At 46.3% G+C, this 25,782-nt stretch overlaps 1 protein-coding gene and 1 non-coding gene across 9 annotated transcripts in view; both read right to left on the reverse strand.

The window, feature by feature from the left end:
• The window catches only part of BFAR (bifunctional apoptosis regulator), a 44,130-nt gene extending 20,861 nt beyond the window's left edge, over window positions 1-23,269 (reverse strand). Inside the window, exons 1-6 of one of the 8 annotated variants that reach the window (XM_033235677.1) lie at window positions 23,044-23,269; window positions 14,884-15,022; window positions 7,990-8,325; window positions 4,732-4,936; window positions 3,367-3,536; window positions 675-755 (exon numbers count right to left, since the gene is read on the reverse strand). In XM_033235677.1, the coding sequence (XP_033091568.1) occupies window positions 675-755; window positions 3,367-3,536; window positions 4,732-4,936; window positions 7,990-8,252 (719 nt within the window). In that variant the 5' untranslated portion in view covers window positions 8,253-8,325; window positions 14,884-15,022; window positions 23,044-23,269. Of the gene's footprint in view, window positions 1-674; window positions 756-3,366; window positions 3,537-4,731; window positions 4,937-7,989; window positions 8,326-12,947; window positions 12,952-14,883; window positions 15,023-23,009 lie in introns of all 8 variants that reach the window. The other 7 variants (XM_033235676.1, XM_033235678.1, XM_033235679.1 and 4 more) reach the window with 7 other exon arrangements.
• Window positions 9,067-9,128, reverse strand: LOC117098153. Its single transcript, XR_004443210.1, has one exon. It is a non-coding gene; the product is annotated as a U7 small nuclear RNA (small nuclear RNA).
• Window positions 23,270-25,782: the final 2,513 nt, after the last annotated feature.

The raw sequence follows: 25,782 nt of genomic DNA on the forward strand, positions 1-25,782 counted from the left end.
GGGGCAGTGAATTTCTATATAAAGCTAATTAAAGTAGAAGCATGTCATTTCCTCAAAACAGAGTCGTGTGGAAAAGTGAGTGGAGAGGAGGGAAAAAGTCACTGGAGTAGGAGGGGTGGCAGTCAGGCAGCCAGGCAGTGGGTGAAGTGGGTGTCTGAAACAAATGAATTAGGGAGAGCAGCTACTCTTATCACTGTGTGATGTTATATGTAGCACCCTTAGGTGGTGGATATAGATGTAAATATATATATATATATACACGTATACACACAAACACAGGTTTGTATGTTTAGTACAATCGTATTTCCAGTTTAAATTAAAAAACACATTTATATATTTCTATCTGTATAAGTACTGAAACATCTGGAAAGGTTAGTCTAGCAAGATAGTTTTCTGAAGAGTAGGATTGCAAGAGTATGTCACTTTCAATATCACAGAGTTCTATATTATTTTTTAAAAAATAAAAATATATATTTGCCAGATGTCGTGGCTCACACGTGTAATCCCAGCACTTTGGGAGGCCGAGGTGGGTGGATCACCAGAGGTCAGGAGCTTCAGACCAGCCTGGACAACATGGCGAGACCCCATCTCTACTACAAATACAAAAATTAGCCAGGCATGATGGCAGGCACCTATAATCCCAGCTACTCAGGAAGTTGAGGCAGAAGGATCACCTGAACCTGGGAGGCGGAGGTTGTAGTGAGCCAAGATCACTACCACTGCACTTCAACCTGGGAGACAGAGTAAGACACCATCTTAAAAAAATAAAATAAAAATAAATATATATTAATGTGGTCTTATATATTGGCTTTCATCCATAGTTCCCGGCTCATAGCTGCTATATCCCTTACTCAAATCTGTGTTAAAATGTTGGAGGCCCAGCATGGTGGCTCATGCCTGTAATCCCGGCACTGAGGTCAGGAGTTCAACACCAGCCTGGTCAGCACAGTGAAACCCTATCTCTACTAAAAATACAAAAATGAGCTGAGCATGGTAGCAGGCGCTTGCAATCCCAGCTACTTGGGAGGCTAAGGCAGGAGAATTGCTTAAACCCAGGAGGCGGAGGTTGCAGTGAGCCGGGATCACACCACTACACTCCAGCCTGAACGACAGAGCGAGACTCCATCTAAAAAAAAAAAAAAAACAAAAAAGTTGGGCAAGTCAGGCCTCCATACAGGCATCTGACCTCCTGCTCTCCTTTCACGCTAATCTTTTCCTATCTTTCTGATTGTGGGTCTTAAGAATCTTCCATGAGGAGGGTGCAGGGGCTCATGCCTATAATCACAACACTTAGGGAGGCTCAGGCGGACGGATCGTTTGAGTCCAGGAGTTCAAGACCAGCTTGGGCGACATGGCAAAACCCTGTCTCTATTAAAAATACAAAAATTGCCGGGCGCGGTGGCTCACGCCTGTAATCCCAGCACTTTGGAGGCCGAGACGGGTGGATCACGAGGTCAGGAGATTGAGGCTATCCTGGCTAACACGGTGAAACCCCGTCTCTACTAAAAATACAAAAATTAGCCGGGCGTGGTGGCAGGCGCCTATAGTCCCAGCTACACGGGAGGCTGAGGCAGGAGAATGGCGTGAACCCGGGAGGTGGAGCTTGCAGTGAGTGGAGATCGCGCCACTGCACTCCAGCCTGGGCGACAGAGCGAGACTCCATCTCAAAAAAAAAAAAAAAAAATACAAAAATACAAAAATTAGCTGGACGTGGTGGCACGCGCCTGTAGTCCCAGCTACTTGGGAGGCTGAGGCAGGAGGACTCCTTGAGCCCGAGAGGCAGAGGTTGCAGTGAGTCGAGGTTGTGCCACTGCACTCCAGCCTGGGCTACAGAGTGAGACGCTGTCTGAAAAAACAAAAACAAAATACTGAAGGGGACAGGATTCAGTGAGCTTCTGGACAGCTGAGCACGTGCGCTTCCTGGGGGGAGCGCACCCATGGAGAGCATGGAAGCTCTGTGCCCTTTCCCCCACACCTCGCCCTAAGTGTCTCTTCATCTGTATCTTTTGCAATATCCTTTATAATAAACCAGTGAGAAGTTATACATTTCCTTGAGTTCTGTGAGCTGCTCCTGCAAATTAATTGAACCCAAAGAGGGAATCATGGGAACTCCAACTTGAAGCTGGTGGGTCAGAAACTCTGGAAGCCTGGATTTGTGACTAGAATTAGTCAGGGGCAATCTTGGGGGCAGAGCCCTCACCCTGTGGGATCTGACAGTATCTCTGGGTAGTCAGTGTGGGAATTGAATTAGAGGACATCCAGCTGGTGGCTGCTGTTGGGTGTGTGTGGGAGAACCCCACACATTTGGTCACAAAAGTCTTCTGTGTTTATTCTTGTGATTAGAGAGAATTTTTCCTTACACAATTTTATAATCTGGAAGCAACAAAGCAATTTAAATGACCTGGACATTAAACGGTATAGCTGCTGTGGAAAATAGTTTCATAGTTAAACATAGAGTCAGAATAGACTTACCCTATGACTCAGTCATTCCACTCCAAGACAGTATTGAAAATACAGGTTCATGCAAGAATCTGCACGTGAACGATCATAGCATCATTATTCATAATAGCCAAAAAATGGAATCAACCCAAATGTCCAGCAACTAATGAATGCATGAATAAAATACGGTATACTCTTACAGTAGAATTATTATTCAGCCATAAAAAGGAATGAAGTACTGATACATGGCATGTCATGGGTAAACCCTGAAACAAAATTATGCTAAGTGAAAATGCCAGACACAAAATACCACACGTTGTATGAATCCATGCATATAAAATGTCCAGAACAGACAAATGTGTAGAGACAGAAAGTAGAATGGTGTTCTCCAGGGGCTGGGGGTTGGGGAGAAATGAGGGTTGACTAAAGTAAAAGCTTTCTTTTAGGGTGATGAAAATGTTCTAAAATCAGCTGTGGTGATAATTACACTATTTGTGAACACATTAAAAACCATGGATTCTGCAATTCAAATGTGTGAATTTTATGTGGCTTGTACACCTCTCTTTTTTTTCTGAGATGATGTCTTGCCCTGTTGCCTAGACTGGAGTGCAGTGGCATGATCTTGGCTCACTGCAACCTCCACCTCTTAGGTTCAAGTGATTCTCCTGTCTCAGCCTCCCAAATAGACGGGGATTACAGGTGTGCACTACCACACCCGGCTAATTTTTAAAAATATTTTTAGTAGAGATGGGGTTTCATCGTATTGGTCAGGCTGGTCTCAAACTACTGACCTCAAATGATCCATCCGCCTCGGCCTCCCAAAGTGCTGGGAATACAGGTGTGAGCCACTGCGCCTAGCCTGGATTATATCTCAATAAAGCTGTTTTCTAAAATGTCCATGGTGTGTCAGAAGGCTTTGCTCCTCACCTTCCATTTACTTGTTCAGATAAAAACCTTTCCCTGTAAAGAGAGGCCCAAGGGCCCAGCTGCTCCAGCCAGAGGACAACTTCTTCCGCCGTCCATTTGGCCACAGCCTTGTGGACCAGGAGGTCGTGTTCAGATTCCCTGCTGCTCCAGTGATAGACCAGCAGGACCACCTGCGGAAGAGTGACAGCGACTTTAAACCACGGAGAGGCAGAGATGCCAGTTTCTAAAGATGTGGGTGGGAGGCAGGGAAAGGAAGAGGTTGAGCTCATAGGGAATGGTGTGGAGTCTGTGCACAGAAGCAGGGAAACGCCACTGCCACAGAGAGCTGGGGAGCACAGCTCTCCTTGGGTGCCTCTCTCTGCTGATTGCCTGGCAGTGAGGGCACAGAGGCAAGAACACGATTCATCTCAGGCACCTGGGAGCAGGTGGTGCCTTGACTCCATCAACTTGCTCAACATATCTGACTTGTGCCTTTTCTACTGGAAACGCATTTCGATTTTTTACACATAGAACTTTGAAAGAAAATAGTCTCCACATTTGAAGTTAGTAAACTGATGGGTTCTTAAGATTGTATTACCAAGGAAGGCCAGGCGTGGTAGCTCACACCTACAATGCCAGCACTTGGGGAGTCTGAGGCGGGCGGATCACTTGAGGTCAGGAGCTCCAGGCCAGCCTGGCCAACATGGTGAAACCCCATCTCTACTGACCATACAAAAAGTAGCCTGTTGCGGTGGTACAAGCCTGTAATCCCAGCTACTCAGGAAGCTGAGGCAGGACAATCACTTGAATCCGGGAGGTGGAGGTTGCAGTGAGCCGAGATCATGCCACTGCACTCTAGCCTAGGCAACAGGGCAAGACTTCATTTAAAAAAAAAAAAAAAAAAAAAAGAGAGAGAGATCATCCACATAAAATTCACACATTTGAAGTGCACAATCCATGGTTTTTAATGTGTTCACAAATATCTGTAATCATCACCACAGCTGGTGTTAGTACATTTTCACCTCCCTAAAAGAAAGCTTTTACCTAGATCGCACCACTGCACTCCAGCCTGGGTGACAGGGCAAGAGTCCATTTCAAAAAAAAAAAAAATAAAGACAAAAAAAGATTGGATTACCAAGGCAGACATGGTCTTGAATTCCAGTTCTCCCACCTTTCTCCATTTACTAGGTACTATGATCTGATCGACCTGACTAAGCAACATTCCTGAAGAAATCATAGAACCCAGCAGATTTCAATGTATGCAGTGAATTACATGGAGTCACATCATCAATTATTTAAGTGATTTCAATAGAACTGACTTCAGGGGAAATCAGGGGTTGGGGGGTGAGGTGTCAGGGGCACAGAGGAAAACAGTGATCGACTTACTGCCACCCCAGTTAAAGCTGTGAGCACACCGGAAAAGAATCCCCCTCCCCTCTGCTGATTCGCCCGGCCTGTGTTAGGAGCTAAAGGAATCTGATCATTCCCATATTTCTGAAAGGCTGCAAGGCTTTGGACTATATCATTATCCTGCTGAATGTCTTCAAATCTCATTCTAATGGCATCGGGAAATAACTTTTCAATGGCATCCCTATGGAGAATAGAAAAAAAAAATTAAGACAGTTGTTTGACTAAATATAATGTTTAGAGGCCAAAAAAACCCTGACAGTCAATATTTAATGATATATAGTTACCCTAGGAGAATTGACAAGAAATATATTATAGTCCTGTGGGTAAAAGCAAAAAAATTGAAACAATCTATTAGGTTGTTTACCATTACTTTCTTTCTTTTTTTTTTTTTAATGAGACGGAGTCTTACTCTGTTGCCCAGGCTGGGGCTGGAGTACAGTGGCGCAATCTTGGCTCACTGGTGCGCACCACCACGCCCAGATAATTTTTTATTTTTAGTAGAGATGGGTTTTCACTATGTTGCCCAGGCTGGTATCGAACTCCTGAGCTCAGGCAATCTGTCCACCTCGGCCTCCCAAAGTGCTAGGATTACAGGCATGAGCCACTGCACCCAGCCTACCATTACTTTCAATGGTAAAAACCACAATTACTTTTGCACCAACCTGATGATATATGTTTACTAGTTGATTTAAAATAGTAAACTGCAGAACCATGCAGACAGCACATCAATGAGGTGAGAAAATACTTGCATTTTCTATTGGCACTTTTTTTTTTTTGAGACAAAGTCTTGCTCTGTCACCCAGGCTGGAACGCAGTGTCCTGATCTCAGCTTACTGCAACCTGCACGTCCTTCAAGTGATTTTCATGTCTCAGCCTCCTGAGTAGCTGGGATTATAGGCATGCGCCATTACACCAGGCTAATTTTGTATTTTTGGTCATGTTGGCCAGGCTGGTCTTAAACTCCTGGCCTCATGAGATCTGCCTGCCTCGGCCCTCCCAAGGTACTGGGATTGCAGGTGTGAGCCACCGTGCCCAGCCTGGCACATGCATGTATGTTTAAAAGTATTTTTAAGCAGTGGTTCATGCCTGTAATCCCAGCACTTTGGGAGGCGAAGACGGGTGAGGTCAGGAGTTCAAGACCAGCCTGGCCAAAATCACAAAACCCTGTCTCTACTGAAAATACAAACATTTGCCAGGCGCGGTGGCTCACGCCTATAATCCCAGCACTTTGGGAGGCCAAGGCGGGCGGATCACCTGACGGAAGGAGTTTGAGACTAGCCTCACCAACATGGGGAAACCCCATCTCTACTAAAAATATAAAATTAGTTGGGCGTGTGGCAGGTTCCTGTAATCCCAGCCACTAGGGAAGCTGAGGCAGGAGAATCGCTTGAACCCGGGAGGGAGAGGTTGTGGTGAGTCAAGATTACGCCATTGCACTCCAGCCTGGAAAACAACAACGAAACTCCATCTCAAAAAGCAAACCAAAAAAACCCAATAAATTAGCTGGGCCTAGTAGCAGGCGCCTGTAATCCCAGCTACTCCGGAGGCTGAGGAAGGAGAATCGCTCGAACCTAGGAGGTGGAGGTTGCAGTGAGCCAAGGTCACACCACTGCACTCCAGCCTGGGCGACAGAGTGAGACTTTGTCTCAAAGAACATAACCAATGAATATATGAATATTTCATATATATATGAAACAATGTATATATGTATCTTATGTTATTAAAATCAGTTTATAAGAAGGGAAAAAAGCAAAATTCAGTAATAAGAGAAAGACCAGCTTAAATTGTAGGGATCTTTCTAAATTTTCAGTTATACACAAAGAACCCTCCTTTAATTTCAGATTAAATTTAACCTTCAGCTAAAGTAAGACTGACAGGTAAGAGCAAAGTGTAAACACATTTTTTGTGAAAAAGAAAAGATTGGGTTCATGGAACTTTCTTCTTTTTTTTGAAACGGAATCTCGCTCTGTTGCCCAGGCTGGAGTGCAGTGGCGTGAACTCGGCTCACTGCAAGCTCCACCTCCTGGGTTCACGCCATTCTCCTGCCTCAGTCTCCCGAGTAACTGCCAGGCACCTGCCAACACGCCTGGCTAATTTTTTGTATTTTTAGTAGAGACGGGGTTTCACCGTGTTAGCCGGGATGGTCTCGATCTCCTGACCTCGTGATCCGCCTGTCTCGGCCTCCCAAAGTGCTGAGATTACAGGCGTGAGCCACCGCACCCGGCCTCATGGAACTTTCTAGTACTCTGTTGAAATCAAGAAGGGCACGGCACACACATTGCTAAGACAATAGAAGGGGGGAAGAGGATTTAAGCCTCAGAGCCTTCACAGGTACACTATGAACCAAGGAAGCAGAAAATAACAAGCTATCTGAAAGGTGGCTTTGGCACTATGTTGCTACACATGAGAAACTCTATTAATGTGATAACTGGAACTGGGGTTATTTAAAGATTATTAAAATCAGCAACAAACCAGTTATTCACAAATGTACAGTTATACCATTTGCTTTCTTTCCTTTTTTATTTTTGAGACAGGGTCTTGCTGTGTTGCCCAGGCTGGAGTGTAGTGGTGTGAGCTCACTGCAGCCTCGAACTCCCAGGCTCAAGCAATCCTCCCATCTCACCCACTGGCATAGCTGGGCATAGCACAGGCAAGTGCCACCACACCTGGCTAACTTTTAAAACTTTCTGTAGAGATAAGGACTCACTGTGTTGCCCAGGTTGGTTCTAAATTTCTGGCGTCAAACAACGTTCCTGCCTTAGCCTCCAAAAGTGTTGGGATTACAGGCGTGAGCCACTGGTCTGGGCTTTATGACAGGATTACCAGCAATGGTCGGCTAACCAGACCTTCTTTCCTTCCTTCATTCATAATAAATAATTTAAAAAGTCACGGTCACCTATGAGGAAGATAATCTGGATTTCCAGTTCCTTGAGCTCCCTGACTCATATTCCAGAAGATCCACTATGACCCCAAGGAGGTGGGTTCCAAGTGTCCAACCTTTCAAACACTGCTGTTCTCATTAAGAGAAAGCCCATTGGCCGGATGTGGTGGCTCACACCTGTAATCCCAGCACTTTGGGAGGCTGAAGTGGGAGGATCACTTGAGGTCAGGAGTTTGAGACCAGCCTGGACAACATAGCGAGACCCCATCTCTGTTTAAAAAAAAAAAAAAAAAAGCAAGAGAGAAACCACATTTCATGGGCTATCTGTGCTACCAATACAGGCTGAGCATTACCTGAGGAGAATATTGACTTTCGGGAAACCTTCCCATTTTTCTCTGCATTCTGGACATTCTGTTTTCTTTGAAGATGTCCACCACAAAGCAAGGCAGTGACGGCAGAAGCTGTGCCCACAGTTCAAGGTGGTGGGGTTAACCAGGATGTCATAGCAGCAGTGGCAAGAAAATTCACTAACAGAAATCTGAGGGCCGGTGCTTTTGAGAGGTTCGTCTTTCTCAAGGTCCATTGTGTTCAGATAGTTTTTCGGAGGTTCCTCCATCTCTTAATAAATTCTGGGTTCCAGAGACATAAAAAATTTCAGACATAGAAAACTGCTGCAAAACATCATTAATCTAAAAAAAAAAAAAAGACAGTGACAAAAATAAGGCAAATAGTAGTTGTTTGAAGAGTAGTTAATATAAAAGTATTGCCATTCTAGCCGGGCGCGGTGGCTCATGCCTGTAATCCCAGCACTTTGGGAGGCCGAGGCGGGCGGATCACGAGGTCAGGAGTTCGAGACCATCCTGGCTGACATGGTGAAACCCTGTCTCTACTAAAAATACAAAAAATTAGCTGGGCGTGGTGGTGGGCACCTGTAGCCCCAGCTACTAGGGAGGTTGAGGCAGGAGAATGGCATGAACCTGGGAGGCAGAGTTTGCGGTGAGCCTAGATCGCGTCACTGCCCTTCAGCCTAGGCGAAAGAGCGACACTCTGTCTCAAAAACAAACAAACAAAAAACTATTGCCATTCTATTGAAGCCCTAATTTTTTTTTTTTTTTTTTTTGAGACAGAGTCGTGCTCTCTGGCCCAGGACGGAGTGCAGTGGCGTGATCTCGGCTCACTGCAACCTTCACCTCCTGGGTTCAAGCAATTCTCCTGCCTCAGCCTCCCCAGTAGCTGGGACTACAGGTGCAAGTCACCACATCCGGCTAATTTTTTGTATTTTTTAGTAGAGATTGGGTTTCACCATGTTAGCCAGGACGGTCTTGATCTCCTGACCTCGTGATCCACCTGCCTTGGCCTCCCAAAGTGCTAAGATTACAGGCATGAGACACTACGCCCAGCCTAATTTTTTTTTGGGGAGTGGGGGGCAGGGAGACTTTCTGATAAAGACCAGAAAACCTTCTAGACAAATTGTAAAGGAGTTGTAATACTAAAGCTCTAATTTTTATTAATTCATTCATTCTCAACAAGGCTGGAGTCCAGTAGCACAATCATAGCTCACTGCAGCCTTGACTTCCCGGGCTCAGCTGATCCTTCCACCTCACCCTCCTGAGTAGCTGGGACTACAGATGTGCACCACTACGCCCAGGTAATTTTTTGTATTTTTAGTAGAGATGCGGTTTTGCCACGCTGTCCGGCTGGAAATCTAATTTTTAAATGTGACAAATTTGATTTATTGAAATACACACACCATAAACCACATAATCAGCAATGAATTTCTTTCTGGCCTATTTGTTATACTTTTCAAAAGCAGTAAAGCAAAATGATATGTGTAGTGGAAGGTTCAATAGACTCAAATGATGTGGGCAGACATTTCTGGATCATTCTCCTTCACTAACTTCCTTAGAAAATGAAATTTCCCTGATCTCGGTGTTCTCACTTAAATTTCCTTTTTTTTTTTTTTGAGACAAAGTCTCACTGTCACCCAGGCTGGAGTGCGGTGGTGCAATCTTGGCTCATATCAACCTCTGCCTGCCAGGTTCAAGCAATTCTGCCTTGGCCTCCCAAGTAGCTGGGATTACAGGTGCGTGCCATTGGGCCCAGCTAACTTTTGTATTTTTAGTAGAGATGGGTTTTTGCCATGTTGGCCAGGCTGGCCTTGAACTCCAGACCTTAGGTGATCCACCTTCTTCAGCCTCCCAAAGTGCTGGTATGAGCCACCACATCTGGCTTTAATTTTTGTATCTTTAGTAGAGGCGGGTTTTCACCATATTGGCTAGGCTGGTCTCGAACTCCTGACCTCGAGTGATCTGCCAGTCTTGGCCTATCAAAGTGCTGGGATTACAGGTGTGACCTACTATGCCTGGTCTCAGTTAAATTCCCAAAGACCTTTTCAGGTCTATGATTTTAAATAAACCAGCTTCTTGGCCTGGTAAAATGTCTGGGGTTGGTAACAACAGATATGCTTCCTGTAAATAACACTTTTTGTGCACACAAATCTGCCTTCTCATTAGGCAATCATTATTTTATACATACTTGATTTCAGAGGCTCTAATGTGAGCAATTCCAAGAAGTGAGTGAAGCCTCGTTTTCCAGCTGTGCCAGGCCAAATCTGCCAAGGCTCAATATACCCTTTCCCCCCCAGATCAACACCAAAACGCATCTCATGCACTCTGGATCCAGTCAGCTTCGTGCCACAGAAATGCTAACATTACTAATATGCAAATGACAAAGGACCATTCTCTTCTTGTTTTAATCTGGGTTTTAGAAGATATTTTAAAAATTTTTTTAATTGAGAAGTACGAGCTCTCTGATCAAGTTTCCTCAACTGTGAAATGGTGGTCACAGTACACAAACCATCAAGATTTCTTGTGAGGATTAGAGACAGTGAAGGAAAGTGGCGCAGAATTTGTAAGGTGTAAATACGGGCTATAGAAATGATTATTCATACTATTTCTGGTGAGTTTCTCAATCTTGCTATTGTGAAGGAAAAGAATGAAAATTGCTCTCCACCGCCCACACTGGCCACACAGGGAAGGGCTCATGCTTCACGCTCTGGAGGAACAGTGGTTAGGAACACAGGTCTCATGGCTGGGCTGCCTGGGTTCTCACCCCACCTCTGCCATTTACCAGCAGTGAGGCTCAGCTTGCTCACTGTATAGATGAGGGACAATGATAGCACTTAACCACACTGGGAGTTTTGCAGCATTAAATAAGAGAATTCTAGTCAAGTGCCTAGTACAGAGCCTGGCACATGGTAAGTCTACCATAAATGGTTAACAATTCACTTTTTATTTTATTTTATTTTTTGAGACAGAGTTTCACTCTTGTTGCCCAGGCTGGAGTACAATAGCGCAATCTCAGCTCACTGCAACCTCTGCCTCCTGGGGTTCACGTGATTCTCCTGTCTCAGCCTCCTGAGTAGCTGGGATTACAGGCATGCACCACCACGTCCGGCTAATTTTGTGTTTTTAGTTGAGACAGGGTTTCCCCATGTTGGTCTCGAACTCCTGGACTTCAGGCGATCTGCCCGCCTTGGCTTCCCAAAGTGCTGGGATTATAGGTATGAACAACCGAGCCTGGCCCAATTCACTTGATTTTTAAAATACAGTGATCAGAGAATTTTATCACCCTTTATAGGGTACAAAATGTTACATACTACATAAAAATACCATATTTTAAATAAGTAAATCTAGAAATAGAGACCAGAAGATAAAGAGTTAGTAGTAGGTGTATTTAATGGAGGAGGGTCATGAGTGACTTTTTTTTTCCCTGCATTTGTCAAGTTGTTTTTTAATGGAAACGTGTGATTTGTATAATAATTGTAAAAACCATAATACAGTTGTAAAAAAATATTGTATTACTTGTGTCCAAACATAGTGGGAGAGCTTCAACTCAGGGAATAAACACAGTTACATTTTATGCCCCATGTTAAGAGTGGAATGGAGGTTACTCATCCAAGCAATAAAAAGATAATTAGGTCAAGATAAGATAAACATAAATTTTAAAAATATAACTAATAAATTTATTCACAGTAAAAGATGATCGATCGTAAAGATGGGAGCAATCGGCCGGGTGTGGTGGCTCATGCCTGTAATCCCAGCACTTTGGGAGGCTGAGGCAGGCAGATCACCTGAGGTCAGGAGTTTGAGACCAGCCTGGCAAACATGGTGAAACCCTCTGTCTCTACTAAAAATATAAAAAGTAGCCGAGTGTGGTGACAGGTGCCTGCAGTCCCAGCTACTTGGGAAACTGATGCAGGAGAAATGCTTGATCCCGGGAGGGAGCAGTTGCAGTGAGCAGAGATCTCATCACTGCACTTCAGCCTGGGTGACAGAGTGAAACTTCAGCTCAAAAAAAAAAAAAAAAAAAAAAGGATGGGAGCGACCTTCCACATAACCCCTTCAAAAACCGTTCTTTTAGGCTGGGCCCAGTGGCTCATGCCTATAATCTCAGCATATTGGTAGGCTGAGTGGGAGGATCACTTGAGGCCAGAAGTTTGAGAGCAGCCTGGGCAACACGGTGAAACCCTGTCTTTAAAGTAACTTTTTAAAAAGTTAGCCGGCTGTGGTGGTGCATGTCTGTAGTCCCATCTACTTGGGAGGACTCCTTGAGCCCAGGAGTTGGAGGTTACAATGAACTATGATTGAACAACTGAACAGCAGCCTGGCCAACAGAGCAAGTCCCCATCTCTAACAAAACAACAAAAAACCATTCTTTTTCTTCTCATTTTTTTTGAGACAGGGTCTTGCTCTGTCATCCAGGGTGGAGTGCAGTGGCACGATCTGGGCTTATTGCAACCTCTGCCTCTCAGGTTCAAGTGACTTTACCTTCTCAGCCTCTCTAGTAGCAAGGATTACAGGTGCCTGCTGCCACGCACAGCTCATTTTTGTATTTTTAGTAAAGACAGGATTTCACATACAAAAAATAAGCCAGGCGTGGTGGCAGGTGCCTGTAATCCCAGCTAATTAGAAGGCTGGGGTAAGAGAACTGCTTGAACCCGGGAGGCAGAGGTTGCAGTGAGCCGAGATTGCACCATTGCACTCCAGCCTGGGTGACAAGAGGAAGACTCCGTTTAAGAAAAAAAAAAAACATAGGGTTTCACCATGCTGGCCAGACTTATCTCGAACTCCTGACCTCAAGTGATCTGCTCGCCTCAGGCTCCCAAAGTGCTGGGATTACAGAAGGGAGCCACCACGCTTGGCAAAAAATTTTTTTTTTTTTTTTGAGACGGAGTCTTGCTCTATCGCCCAGGCTGGAGTGCAGTGGCGCGATCTCAGCTCACTGCTAGCTCCGCCTCCTGGGTTCACACCATTCTCCTGCCTCAGCCTCCTGAGTAGCTGGTACTACAGGCGCCTGCCACCATGCCCAGCTACTTTTTTGTATTTTTAGTAAAGACAGAGTTTCACTGTGTTAGCTAGGATGGTCTTGATCTCCTGACCTCGTGATCTGCTCGTCTTAGCCTCCCAAAGTGCTGCGATTACAGGCATGAAAAAACTGTTGTTGTTTTTTTGGAAGAGAAAGAGTGTAAACAAATGTTCTCAACAAATTCCAGATTATTTCTGATAACCAATCATTTTTGCTCATTATTTTTATGTTTAGGAACATTTAAAAAACTTCTAAGTGTTTTCTTTTGGACAGCCTCTTCACATTGTTACAGAAGTGGGAGATCTTATATAGGTTTTTCGAAAAAAAGGAGGATTTTGTTAAAGTAGTTCCTTTATTCTACTAATGCTGATGAAACAATGACCATATGGAGAGCATTAACCTAGGAGAGGACAATCAAACCATTAATATCCATTAAGTATCTCCTATGAGCTGGTGGAATCGGTGTCCGAGGAAAGGATAGAGACAGCCGGGTACAGTGGCTTAATCCTAGTACTTTGGGAGGCCGTGGCAGGAAGACTGCCTGGGTTCAGGAGTTGGAGACCAGCCTGGGCAACATGGCAAAACGCTGCCTCTGCCAAAAATACAAAAAAAAAAAATTAGCCAGGCATGGTGGCATGTGCCTACGGGCCAAGCTACTGTGGAGGCTGAGGTGGGAGGACTGCTTGAGTCTGGAAGATGGAGGTTTCAGTGCGCTGAGATCCTGTCACTGCACTCCAGCCTGGGTGATGGAGTGAGACCCCAACTCCAAAACAAAAACAAACAAAAGAAAGACAAAGAGACAGAGACTTCTGAGTGAGGACTGTGAGAGGGCAAGGGCTGGCTTGGGCACTGTCCTGGTGTTTGCACTGAGCAAGGAGAGACAGCTGGAGACACACGGCTGACACAGGGTCTTGCATGCCAGGTTGATCAGAAGCAGTCAGAAGGGAGACAGGAGTACAGAAAAGTTTCAGAGGCAATAAGATCAGCAAAGCTGGGCTTGGTGATGCTAAATCTCATCACGAATGAGTGATAGGCTGGAAGCAGGGAGAACATTTAGAGATAAGTTAGAAATCAGGCTGGACACGGTGGCTCACACCTGTAATCTCAGCACTTGGGGAGGCTGAGGCAGGCGGATCATGAGGTCAGGAGTTTGAGACCAGTCTCGCCAGTGGGGTGAAACCCTGTCTCTACTAAAAGTACAAAAATTAGCTGGACGTGGTGGCGCACGCCTGTAATTCCAGCTACTTGGGAGGCTGAGGTAGGAGAATCGCTTGACCCTGGGAGGTGGAGGTTGCAGTGAGCTCAGATTGTGCCACTGCACTCTAGCCTGGGCAACAGAGTGAGACTCTGCCTCAAAACAAAAAACAATTAACTAAACAAACAAATAAAATAAAGCAGGTATTATCACTTCTGGGGGTAGGATGGCAGAAGAGAAAATGCAAAGAAAGGGCTAAATCTGAGAGACGTTAAGAAAATAATGTATAGGCTTCAGTGACTAGAGAAAAAGAATGATCAAAGATGCTGGTTAGGGCCGGGTGTGGTGGCTCACGCCTGTAATACCAGCACTTTAGGAGGCAGAGGCAGTGGAGCACAAGGCCAGAAGTTCGAGACCAGCCTGGTCAACGTGGTGAAACCCCATCTCTACTAAAAATACAAAAATTAGCTGGGCGTGGTGGCGGGCACTTGTCATCCCAGCTACTCAGGAGGCTGAGGCAGGAGAATTGTTGGAACCTTGGAGGCGGAGGTTGCACTGAGCTGAGATCGCGCCATTGCACTCCAGCCTGGGCAACAGTGCAGGATGACATCTCAACAAAAAACAGACAAACAAACAAAAAAAGAGATGCTGGTTAGATTTCAGAACAAGGGAAGAAAAACTCTACTTCTGAGAGAAACTGCATCCCCGAAAACAAATCTCAGTGCCAATCTCGGAAAGAATGTAAGTTGAATTTCAGAAATGCTGTGTTTGAGGTAATAAGACGTCCAGGTGGAAACGTCTAGTGAGAAGCTGGAGACACAAAACTGTAATTGGGAATAAAAACAAGGCTAAAGGTATGAATTTCAGAGTCATCTGCAGAGAAATTACAAATAACATATATAGAAATTAATCTCTTTTGGCAGGGTGTGGTGGCTCATGTCTGTAATCCCAGCACTTTGGGAAGCAGAGGTGGGTAGATCACCTGAGGTCAGGAGTTCCAGACCAGCCTGGCCAACATAACAAAACCCCATCTCTACTAAAAGTACAAAAATTAGTCAGGTGTGGTGGTGTGTGCCTGTAATCCCAGCTACTCGGGAGGCTGTGGCAGCAGAATGGCTTGAACGTGGGTGGCAGAGGTTGCAGTGAGCCGAGATCGTGCCATTGCACTCCAGCCTGGGTGATAGAGTGAGATTCTGTCTCAAAAAAAAAAAAAAAATTAATTAATCTCTCACAAATTAGCCTTTTTTGGGGGACTATGGGAGAGGGTCTCACTTGTTTTGCCCAGGCCAGAGTGCAGTGTACAGTGGGGTGATCATAGCTCACTGCAGCCTTGACTTCCCAGGCTCAGGTGATCCTCTTACTCAGCCTTCCCAGTAGCTGGGACTAGAGGCACACACCACTACACCTGGCTACTTTTTTATAGAGGTGGAATTTCGCCATGTTGCCCAGGCTGGTCTTGAACTGCGTACAAGTGATTCTCCTGCCTCAGCCTCCATAAGTGCTTAGCACTACAAGCTTGAACCACTACACCCGACCAAATTAGCCTTCTAAGAACTAGAATAGGCCGGGCATGGTGGCTCACGTCTGTAATTCCAGCACTTTGGGAGGCCAAGACAGGCAGATCGCCTGAGGTCAGGAATTCAGGACCAGCCTGGCCAACATGGCGAAACCTCATTTCTAAAACAATACAAAAAAACATTAATCAGGCATGGCGGTGCACACCTATAGTCCTAGCTACTTGGGAGGCTGAGGCAGGAGAATCGCTTGAACCCAGGAGGCGGGGGTTGTGGTGAGCTGAGATCACGCCATTGCACTACAACCTGGGCAAAAAGAGAGAAACTCCGTCTCCGTTTAAAAAAAAAAAAGAGAGAACTAGAATATATCAGCAGTTGCCTACCGAATCTGCAAGTTTATTTCTCATGAGAGAAAACAAATCACATATAACATTAAAGGTGTATTTTATAAGTCACATCTTGCGAAACTGAGGTCACCATTGGCTGTTTTATAATTCCCTTTAACTGCATGGACTTTGATTACTTTACTTTGATTACTTCTTAAGAGTTTTGCTAGTTTCATTTCTCCCTAAATTCAAAAAGCAAAAGCTAACAAAGAGTCTACATCCACAAACAAAATCAAAAGATATTTTCTGTTATAATACTTGCCCGTATATAGTTTGGTTATTTACACAAATTTTACAAAGCAGTACTTTTAAAGGCGGGAAGTGCCTCTTTTTTTTTTTTTTTTTTTTTTTTGAGACAGAGTCTCACTCTGTCGCCCAGGCTGGAGTGCAGTGGCTTGATCTAGGCTCACTGCAAGCTCCACCTCCCAGGTTCACGCCATTCTCCTATTCTCCTGCCTCAGCTTCCAGAGTAGCTGTGACTACAGGCGCCCGCCACCATGCCTGGCTAATTTTTTCGTATTTTTTAGTGGAGACAGTGTTTCACCATGTTAGCCAGGATGGTCTTGCTCTCCTGACCTCGTGATCCGCCCACCTCGGCCTCCCAAAGTGCTGGGATTACAGGCGTGAGCCACTGCGCCAGTGGAACTAAGTGATAAAATCTAGTTCCAACACCAAAGTTAGAAGCTGTGGTGTTCTGACTTGGGTAAACACACCCCCCTGCACTGGCTATAATGAAAGGCCTCTTTGAGAAGGCCTCCAGCTCCTAAGGATGTTTACAGTTGTTCTCCGGACACATGGCTAGCTCTCAGCAGCAGGCTGCGGGCATTAGAAGCAGCTCTCAGCTACTCTTCTCTTCACTGTTTTCTCCATCTCAAAGGCTCCAAAGACAAGGAGGTAGGGGCAGATGTGGACAGGATTGCAGGGAGGAGAATCATTCTATTCCTACCCCTGGTGCTCCGTTCATATGCATACACTTGTGTTTAGGATATTATAACTGTTAATTGCCCAGTTTAGTTGATCTTAGCCAAAGGCTGAGAAGCAACAATTACTTAGTTCAAAAACAAATGGGGAGAATGACTGGGTTTGGGAAAATGTACAAAACAGCAAACAAACAATTTTAAAACCATAGAACTGAAGAGTACAGCAAAACCTCAGGAATTCCCATAGGCACTGTGTCATTCTGAAGAGCTGAGGTTTCTAAATAAAAAGCTGGGTCTTCAACTGGAGTCTGGAGAGATCCCTTGGGAGGTCTGAATTCCACGCCACGCCTGTGTTTGTGTATGGTATGTGCATGTTTCTGGAAGGCAGTCTATAGGATTTATTAGGCTCTCAGAAGGGGCCAACTCCCAGAGGAGGTTAAGAGCTACTGTTGATCTATCGGGATAAGAGGGTCTTAATGTGCGACACACTTCTGCCTCTTGCAGTGGTTATGAGGAAGCAGGTAAGCCTCACCATGGTGATGCACCATTATTATCATGATCATCCATCTTCTGTGTCCTGGAATAGTCTCACCATCAGCAGCCACAGCCCTATTGGGGCAACATCTGGCCTGCAGGGAGGCTTTCCTTCACCTGGTGTTTTTCCTCCCTTTTCTAAGTTAAATGTGGTGCCAGCATTTACAAAAAAAAAAATTTGATGACATAAAAATCTAGATTTCTGGCTTCTCCTGAAAAAAAAAAAAAAAAACCCCAGAGATCTGGCAACACTGGAATCGCATCGTGCATGACAAGATCAGCTCGAGCCAATGAACTCAGCAGCCCAGGCGTGCCAGCATCAGCTTGCCACATTCCTCTCCCACCTGTCCTTTTCATTTCTGTTACCTGCCTCACCCCCGAGCTTTCATCCCCTGTCCCATAATGTGACGCCTTCTTCCAAGTGTACTAATGGGTGTATGGCTGTTTCTAGGCAGCTTGGTTTTAGGAGTTCTGTCAGCTTAGAGCTTTCCTCTCTCTCTTCTTCTTCTTCTTCTTTTTTTTTTTTGGAGCTACGTCTCACTCTGTTGCCCAGGCTGGAGTGCAGTGGTGAGATCATGGCTCACTGTAGCCTCGACCTCCCCAGGCTCAGGTGATCCTCCTGCCTCAGCGTCTTATGTAGCCTGGACTACAGGTATGTGCCACCAGGCCTGGCTAATTTTTTGCAGCGATGGGATTTTGCCATGTTGCCCAGGCTGATCTCGAACTCCTAAACTCAAGCAATCCACCTACCTCGACCTCCCAAAATGCTGGGGTTACAGGTGTGAGGCACTGTGCCTGACCAGAGCTTTCCTCACTCTTGAATTCATATCAGGTCATTACTTGTCATTGTTGGCACAACTGACAGGAAACCAACATGATAATCTCTGACGATCTGGACAATTTCAAGATAAATAATCAACATGACCTTCTCTATGTTTTCCCGAAGACATGCCTAACTGACAAAGTATAATTATCTTTAAATCCAAAAAAATGGAGGCCTGACTAGTAAAGGGCAGAGCCATGTTTTAAATCATGGTCTGGTCCCTGGTTGGAAACCAGGCAGAAACACCACAAGAAAAAAAAAAAATCATGGTCTGACTTAAAGCCTGTCTTCGTAATACATCATTATCCTGATAAAGTAATCAATAAGTTATTAGTTCAAAGGACTGATTTACACCTTTATCATCTAGGCCGCATCACAGAGATGCTACTGCACAGCTAAGATAAACAAGCTAGCATTTGACCACACTGCATTTTGGCACATGAACTCTAGCTGGTAGCTGTTAGGGTGAGTATGCAGTTCCACACAGACATTTACAACAGAAATAGGGGTAGCAATGGGTGGGGGAAACCCCTACTTCTGACACTCCAGGTCCATTCCTGGAGACATCACTGTAACTACCAGCAGAATACTACAGAAATTATTAAATATCTAAAGAGTGCCCACCCATTTATAGTGACTACTACTAAAATTGAAACGTGCTCAAATGTGGCTGGGTGTGGTGGCTCACGCCTGTAATCCCAGCACTTTGGGAGGCCGAGGCGGGCGGATCACAAGGTGAGAAGATCGAGACCATCCTGGCTAACACGGTGAAACCCCGTCTCTAGTAAAAATACAGAAAAATTAGCCGGGTGTGGTGGTGAGCGCGTGCAGTTCCAGCTACTCGGGAAGCTGAGGCAGGAGAATGGTGTGAACCTGGGAGGTGGAGCGTGCAGTGAGCTGAGATCAGGCCACTGCACTCCAGCCTGGGCGGCAGAGTGAGACTCTGTCTCAAAAAAACACAAAACAAAAGAAACAAAAAACGTGCTCAAATGTAAGCAAGGCAAGGTTCAGGAACTGCAAACAGAACAGAATACAATGTGCACTTCCCGCAGGCAGCAAAAGCCAGCTCTCCCATTAGAGAAATGCAAATCAAAACCACAATGAGATACCATCTCACACCAGTTAGAATGGTGATCATTAAAAAGTCAGGAAACAACAGGTGCTGGAGAGGATGTGGAGAAATAGGAACACTTTTACACTGTTGGTGGGATTGGAAACTAGTTCAACCATTATGGAAAACAGTATGGCGATTCCTCAAGGATCTAGAACTAGAAGTACCATACGACCCAGCCATCCCATTACTGGGTATATACCCAAAGGATTATAAATCATGCTGCTATAAAGACACATGCACACGTATGTTTATTGCGGCACTATTCACAATAGCAAAGACTTGGAATCAACCCAAATGTCCATCTGTGACAGACTGGATTAAGAAAATGTGGCACATATACACCATGGAATACTATGCAGCCATAAAACGGATGAGTTCGTGTCCTTTGTAGGGACATGGATGCAGCTGGAAACCATCATTCTCAGCAAACTATCACAAGAACAGAAAACCAAACACCGCATGTTCTCACTCATAGGTGGGAACTGAACAATGAGATCACTTGGACTCGGGAAGGGGAACATCACACACCGGGGCCTATCATGGGGAGGGGGGAGGGGGGAGGGATTGCATTGGGAGTTATACCTGATGTAAATGACGAATTGATGGGTGCTGACGAGTTGATGGGTGCAGCACACCAACATGGCACAAGTATACATATGTAACAAACCTGCACATTATGCACATGTACCCTAGAACTTAAAGTATAATAATAATAAAATAAAAATTAAAAAAAAAAAAGAGAAACATTAGGCCAGGCGCGGTGGCTCACACCTGTAATCCCACCACTTTGGGAGGCCGAGTCGGGTGGATAAAGAGGTCAGGAGTTTGAGACCAACCTGGCCAATATGGTGAAACCCTGTCTCTACTAAGAATGTAAAAATTAGCTGAGTGTGGGACCCCACCTTAAAAAAAAAAGAGAGAGAGAAGCATTTACAGTCACTTACTATATAAAATGTTGCATTTTCAAACTCCAACTAGATTTTTTTCTGGACAGGGTCAGAAACCAGTAGAGCAAAGGTGACTAGCTCCTCTAGATGCTAACTTGCTGCCTAGACCTTAAAGCCCTGTGTGATTTATTGCCTCGGGTGGTGTTGAATAAGATGAGGGCGGGCTGAGAAGGCTATCCTGGCTCTCGCTGTAGCCTGCCCGCTTTCATTTCTTGTGGCATATATTCAAGGACCCATCCCGTACTACATACTACACTCTGCAGATGTTCAGCAACTCAGATCGCTATCAAAAACTATGGGTAGTTACCAAGTTACCCACACCTTAACTATTGGGTTTTGCTTGTTTTCAGTCTTTTATTTTATTGTTTTGAGACTGAGTCTCACTCTGTCGTCCAGGCTGGAGTGCAGTGGCATGATCTCGGCTCACTGCCTCCTGGGTTCACACGATTGATTCTTGTGTCTCAGCCTCCCGAGTAGCTGGAACTACAGGCGCCCGCCACCACGCCCAGCTAATTTTTGAATTTTTAGTAGAGATGGGGTTTCATCATGTATCCCAAGCTGATCTTGAACACCTGAGCTCAAGCAATCTGCCCGCCTCCGCCTCCCAAAGTGCAGGGATTACAGGCGTGAGGCACGGTGCCCGGCCTTGGACATTTTTCCTTATCCTCACATTGTTCCCTTCATCTGTAACACAGCTTCATAACATTGCTGGGTCAAAAGTATCCAACTGAAAAGACCCAAATCAACTGTCACTTCAAAGTCTTTAATGACGATAACTCCTCAACACCCAAATTAATCTTTCTTGTCTCTGTGCATTAGCATAACTTTTATTTGTGTATGTTTTCTCATCTCCTGGACTATAATTTCCTTAGAGAGGCTGGTAGAGTTGAACCAGTGTGGTCTTAGGAGTGACACTGATCTGGGTTCCAAATCGGGTCCCAATTTATTCTTCCTAAACTTCCTGTTTCCCACCGATCCGTCTAGGATAATCACCTCAACTTCGAAGGGCTGTTGAGAGGTTTACTTAAAAAAATTTTTTTTAAAGAGACAGCGTCCTCTCCCTATGTTGCCTAGGTTGGTCTGGTCTCCTGGGTTCAAGGGATACTCCCACTTCCGCCTCCCAAACTGCTGGGATTACAGGTGTGAGCTGCGGAGCCACGCCCTGTTGTGAAGTTTAGATGACAAACTATAGGTACTCAAAGTTTACTTTGTGGCTGATGGGCATTATCAACAGAATTATCAACAGCAGCATTTATTCAGTGACGGCTACCTACTGAGTGCCACTGCCAGACGCTGGAGCCAAAAAGCAAACAAAACTGCCCTGGAGAAATACAATGTTTCCATCAAATTTATGGATACAGGGAAAAGCAGAGCACATCTGGCAGGATATACCCAGGCTGGATGTTGACAGAAGAGCAGCCACAAGAATAAACAAAACAATCCCATCAGCACGTGCAGTCCGTGCCGGCTCGGGGGTGTGCCCTGGGAAGAGAGTAAAGCTCTTTCCTATTGGCGATTTGGAGCGTGACATCAAGACCACCCCTTGCAAAGGACGGACCAATGGGTTTCGGCGGGGAGGACCCAACGGCGACAGTTGAGGGTTTAACAGGATCCCCGTTTAGACACAACCTGACTCTCATTTGTCGCCCCCTCCCGCCAGCTTTTTTAATAAAAGAAAATTCCCGGCCGGGCGCGGTGGCTCAAGCCTGTAATCTCGGCACTTTGGGAGGCCCAGGCGGGCAGATCACTTAAGGCCAGGAGTTCGAGACCAGTCTGACCCACATGGTGAAACCCCGTCTCTACTAAAAATACAAAAATCAGCCGGGCATGGTTGCGAGCGCCCGTAATCCCTGCTACCCAGAAGGCTGAGGCAAGAGAATCGCTTGAACCCGGGAGGCGGAGGTTGCAGTGAGCCGAAATCGCTCTACTGCACTCAGGCCTGGGCGACAGAGCGAGACTCCGTCTCAAAAACGAAAAAAAGAAAATTCTCTTTTGCACAAATTATTTCCGAGCCGCAAGTCGCAGAATCAGAAGAGCGGAGTTCTTGCCTGGCTCCAGCGTGACTTTGGGATTTCACTTTCTCCCTTCTGCGCTTCGGTCACCTTACTTTAAAGAATGCGCACAATCGCTCCGCCTTGGGCCAATAACATGCCTCGCCAATTAGACCGTAAACTCAGCGTGGCGATTATCAGGAGCCTCGGGCTGCTGCAGGGTGTGGCAAGCGCTCCTGGCGGGCAGACGCCCCGAGGTCCCTCTCCAACGTTTTTGGAAGCGACACCTCCTCCTTCCCGCCCTAGGGAGCCCCTGGAGCGAGTGGCTCTGACCCTGACCCCCGAAAGGACGCAGGCGAGGCCCAGGAACCGGCTGTGCGGACGTGGGGCTCTCGGGAAGGGAGAGCGCGGTTGGCCAAGCTGGGGTCCGAACCCCGCGGCCAGGAGTGGGGATGCTCAGGACTCGGGCCTGCGTGCGTGAGGAGAGGCCCCCCGCACCTCCTGTGACCCGGCCAGGGAGGCTCCGCAGAAGGAATTCCCCCTCCTTTTCCACGTCACGTCCCGAAGTCAAGCCTGGGTCACCCCCTCAGCACACCCCAGCCGTGTCGCGGCTTACCATTCCACTTGTCCCGGGCCAACCGGGCCATTATTCCCAGCCCGGACCCCTGCGGGAGCAAAAGAAGAGGCAGAGGCTTCGCTACCGGAAGTAACAAGACGGACTGCCGGGAGAGTGCCACGGACCCGCGACCATAGGGGAGAAGCCGCTCTCCTTTCAGAACCTCCCTCAACCCCGCGACCTCCCCGCTGCCTAGAGCGGCCACTCCCAGCTGGAAGAAGTGGGCGCATGCGTAACATCGCCAGTCCCGCCCCTTCCTTTTCACCCACCGACGAAGTACCCGGGAGTGTTAGTGTCTTTTCCTCCTGGGCGGCTGTTTTTGTATCCGGAGGATACAAGCTTTGCCTAGAAATTAAAATAATATTACAAGACCGCACTGTACTCTCCACAGTTATTTTTTGCCTTCACATTTTGTTTAGAAAATCACAAGACTATAAGTTCAATTTGCAGGGTTAAGAATCGGAATTAAATGACTTTTATTTCTATTAAAATATTTTTTTCGTAGAGATGGGGTCTTGCTATGTTTTCCAGGCTGGTCTTGAACATCTGGCCTCAAGGGGTCCTCCTGCCTCAGCCTTTCAAAGTGCTGAGATTACAGGCGTGAGCCACCTCGTACAGCTTGAAATGATTTTCCTATCACCACGTTTCGCCCCTTCCCAGCGTCTAGGTCACAGCGTCTAGAATTTATGCTGATTATCTGGTTTTGTTTTGTTGTTCTTTGTTTTTGAGACAGAGTCTCACTCTGTCGCGCTCCAGACTGACGTACAGTGGCACGATCTCGGCTCACTGCAGCCTCCGCCTCCCGGGTTCAAGCGATTCTCCCACCTCAGCCTCCTGTATAGTTGGGACTACAGGCGTGCACAACCACGCCTGGCTCATTTTAAAATTTCATTTTATTTATTTATTATTTATTTATTTATTTTGAGACGGAGTCTCGCTCTGTCGCCCGGGCTGGAGTGCAGTGGCCGGATCCTGGCTCACTGCAAGCTCCATCTCCCGGGTTCACGCCATTCTCCTGCCTCAGCCTCCCGGGTAGCTGGGACTACAGGCGCCCGCCACCTCGCCTGGCTAGTTTTTTGTATTTTTTAGTAGAGACGGGGTTTCACCGTGTTAGCCAGGATGGTCTCGATCTCCTGACCTTGTGATCCGCCCGTCTCGGCCTCCCAAAGTGCTGGGATTACAGGCTTTAGCCACCGCGCCCCGCATTATTTTTATAGAGACATGGTCTCGCTCTGTTCCCTAGGCTGGTCTGGAACACCTGGGCTCAGGTGATCCTCCTGCCTCAGTCCCTGAAAGCGCTGGGATTACAGGTGTGAGTCATGGCGCCAGGTCCCCATTGAACAGTTATTTATGCAGTTATTAATACGGTACTTCCAGTTCACATTGATTAGCACCACTGAGCCTCAATACAATCCCATGATATTGAGGTTTGGGATGGTTTAATACATTCCAGTACTAATAAGTGACAGATAGATTTTGAAAATAGGTCTTCTAATCAACTTTCTTTTTTTTTGTTTGTTTGTTTTGGGGACGGAGTCTCGCTCTGTCGCCCAGGTTGGAGTGCAATGGCACAATCTTGGCTCACTGCAACCTCCGCCTCCCGGGTTCAAGCAATTCTCCTGCCTCGGCCTCCCGAGTAGCTGGGACGACAGGCGTGTGCCACCACGCCAGGCTAATTTTTTGTGTTTTAGGAGAGACGGGGTTTCACCGTGTTGCCCAGGCTGGTCTCGAGCTCCTGGCCTCAAGCAATCCGTCTGCTTCGGCCTTCACACCTGGCCCTAATCACTTTTTCATAGTTGGCTTTTGTGAAAGACCAACTTGAATGTATTCATTCAACCCCTGCTTATTGAGCGTCTACTACGTGTCAGCCCAGTGCTAGGCATTGGAGAACAGCAACTCTAAACCAACATACAATTCCATTAGTCCCGGGCCTCATATGTTGCACTCGACATAGTATTCCCAGAGGCTAATGCAGTAGCTAAGAGTCTCAGCTTTGCTTTCCCTGATCACCTAAGTAACAACCCCCATTATTCTTTTAATTTAATTGAATTTATTTTTTTTGAAAGGAAGTCTCGTTCTGTCGCCCAAGCTGGAGTGCAGTGGCGTGATCTTGGCCCACAGCAACCTCCATCTCCCGGGCTCAAGCGATTCTCCTGCCTCAGCCTCCGGAGTAGCTGGGATTACAGGCGTGCACCACTGCACCAGGCTAATTTTTTGTATTTTTAGTAGAGATGGGGTTTCACCATTTTGGCCAGGCTGCTCTTGAACTCCTGACCTCAGGTAATCTTCCCGCCTCGGCCTCCCAAACACTAGGATTACAGGCGTGAGTTACCAAGCCCGGCCAATTTTTGTAATTTTAGTAGAGACAGGGTTTCACTATGTTGGCCAGGCTGGTGTTGAACTCATGACCTCCTGATCCACCCGCCTTGGCCTCCCAGAGTGCTGGGATTACAGGCGTTAAGCCACCGGTCCGGCCTAATTTTTTTTTTTTTAAGAGACAGGTCTCACTATGCTGCCCAGGCTGGTCTCAAATTCTTCAGCTCAACAGATCCTCCCGCCTCGGCTTCCCAAAATGCTAGGCTTACAGGCGTGAGCCACCGCGCCCAGATCCGTTATTCTCTATTACATCACCGGCTGTTTTTTTTTTTTTTTTTGAGACGGAGTCTCGCTCTGCCGCCCAGGCTGGAGTGCAGTGGCTGGATCTCAGCTCACTGCAAGCTCCGCCTCCTGGGTTTAAGC

Source organism: Trachypithecus francoisi, unplaced genomic scaffold, assembly GCF_009764315.1.
Source record: "Trachypithecus francoisi isolate TF-2019V2 unplaced genomic scaffold, Tfra_2.0 Lachesis_group15, whole genome shotgun sequence".
NCBI lineage: Eukaryota > Metazoa > Chordata > Mammalia > Primates > Cercopithecidae > Trachypithecus > Trachypithecus francoisi.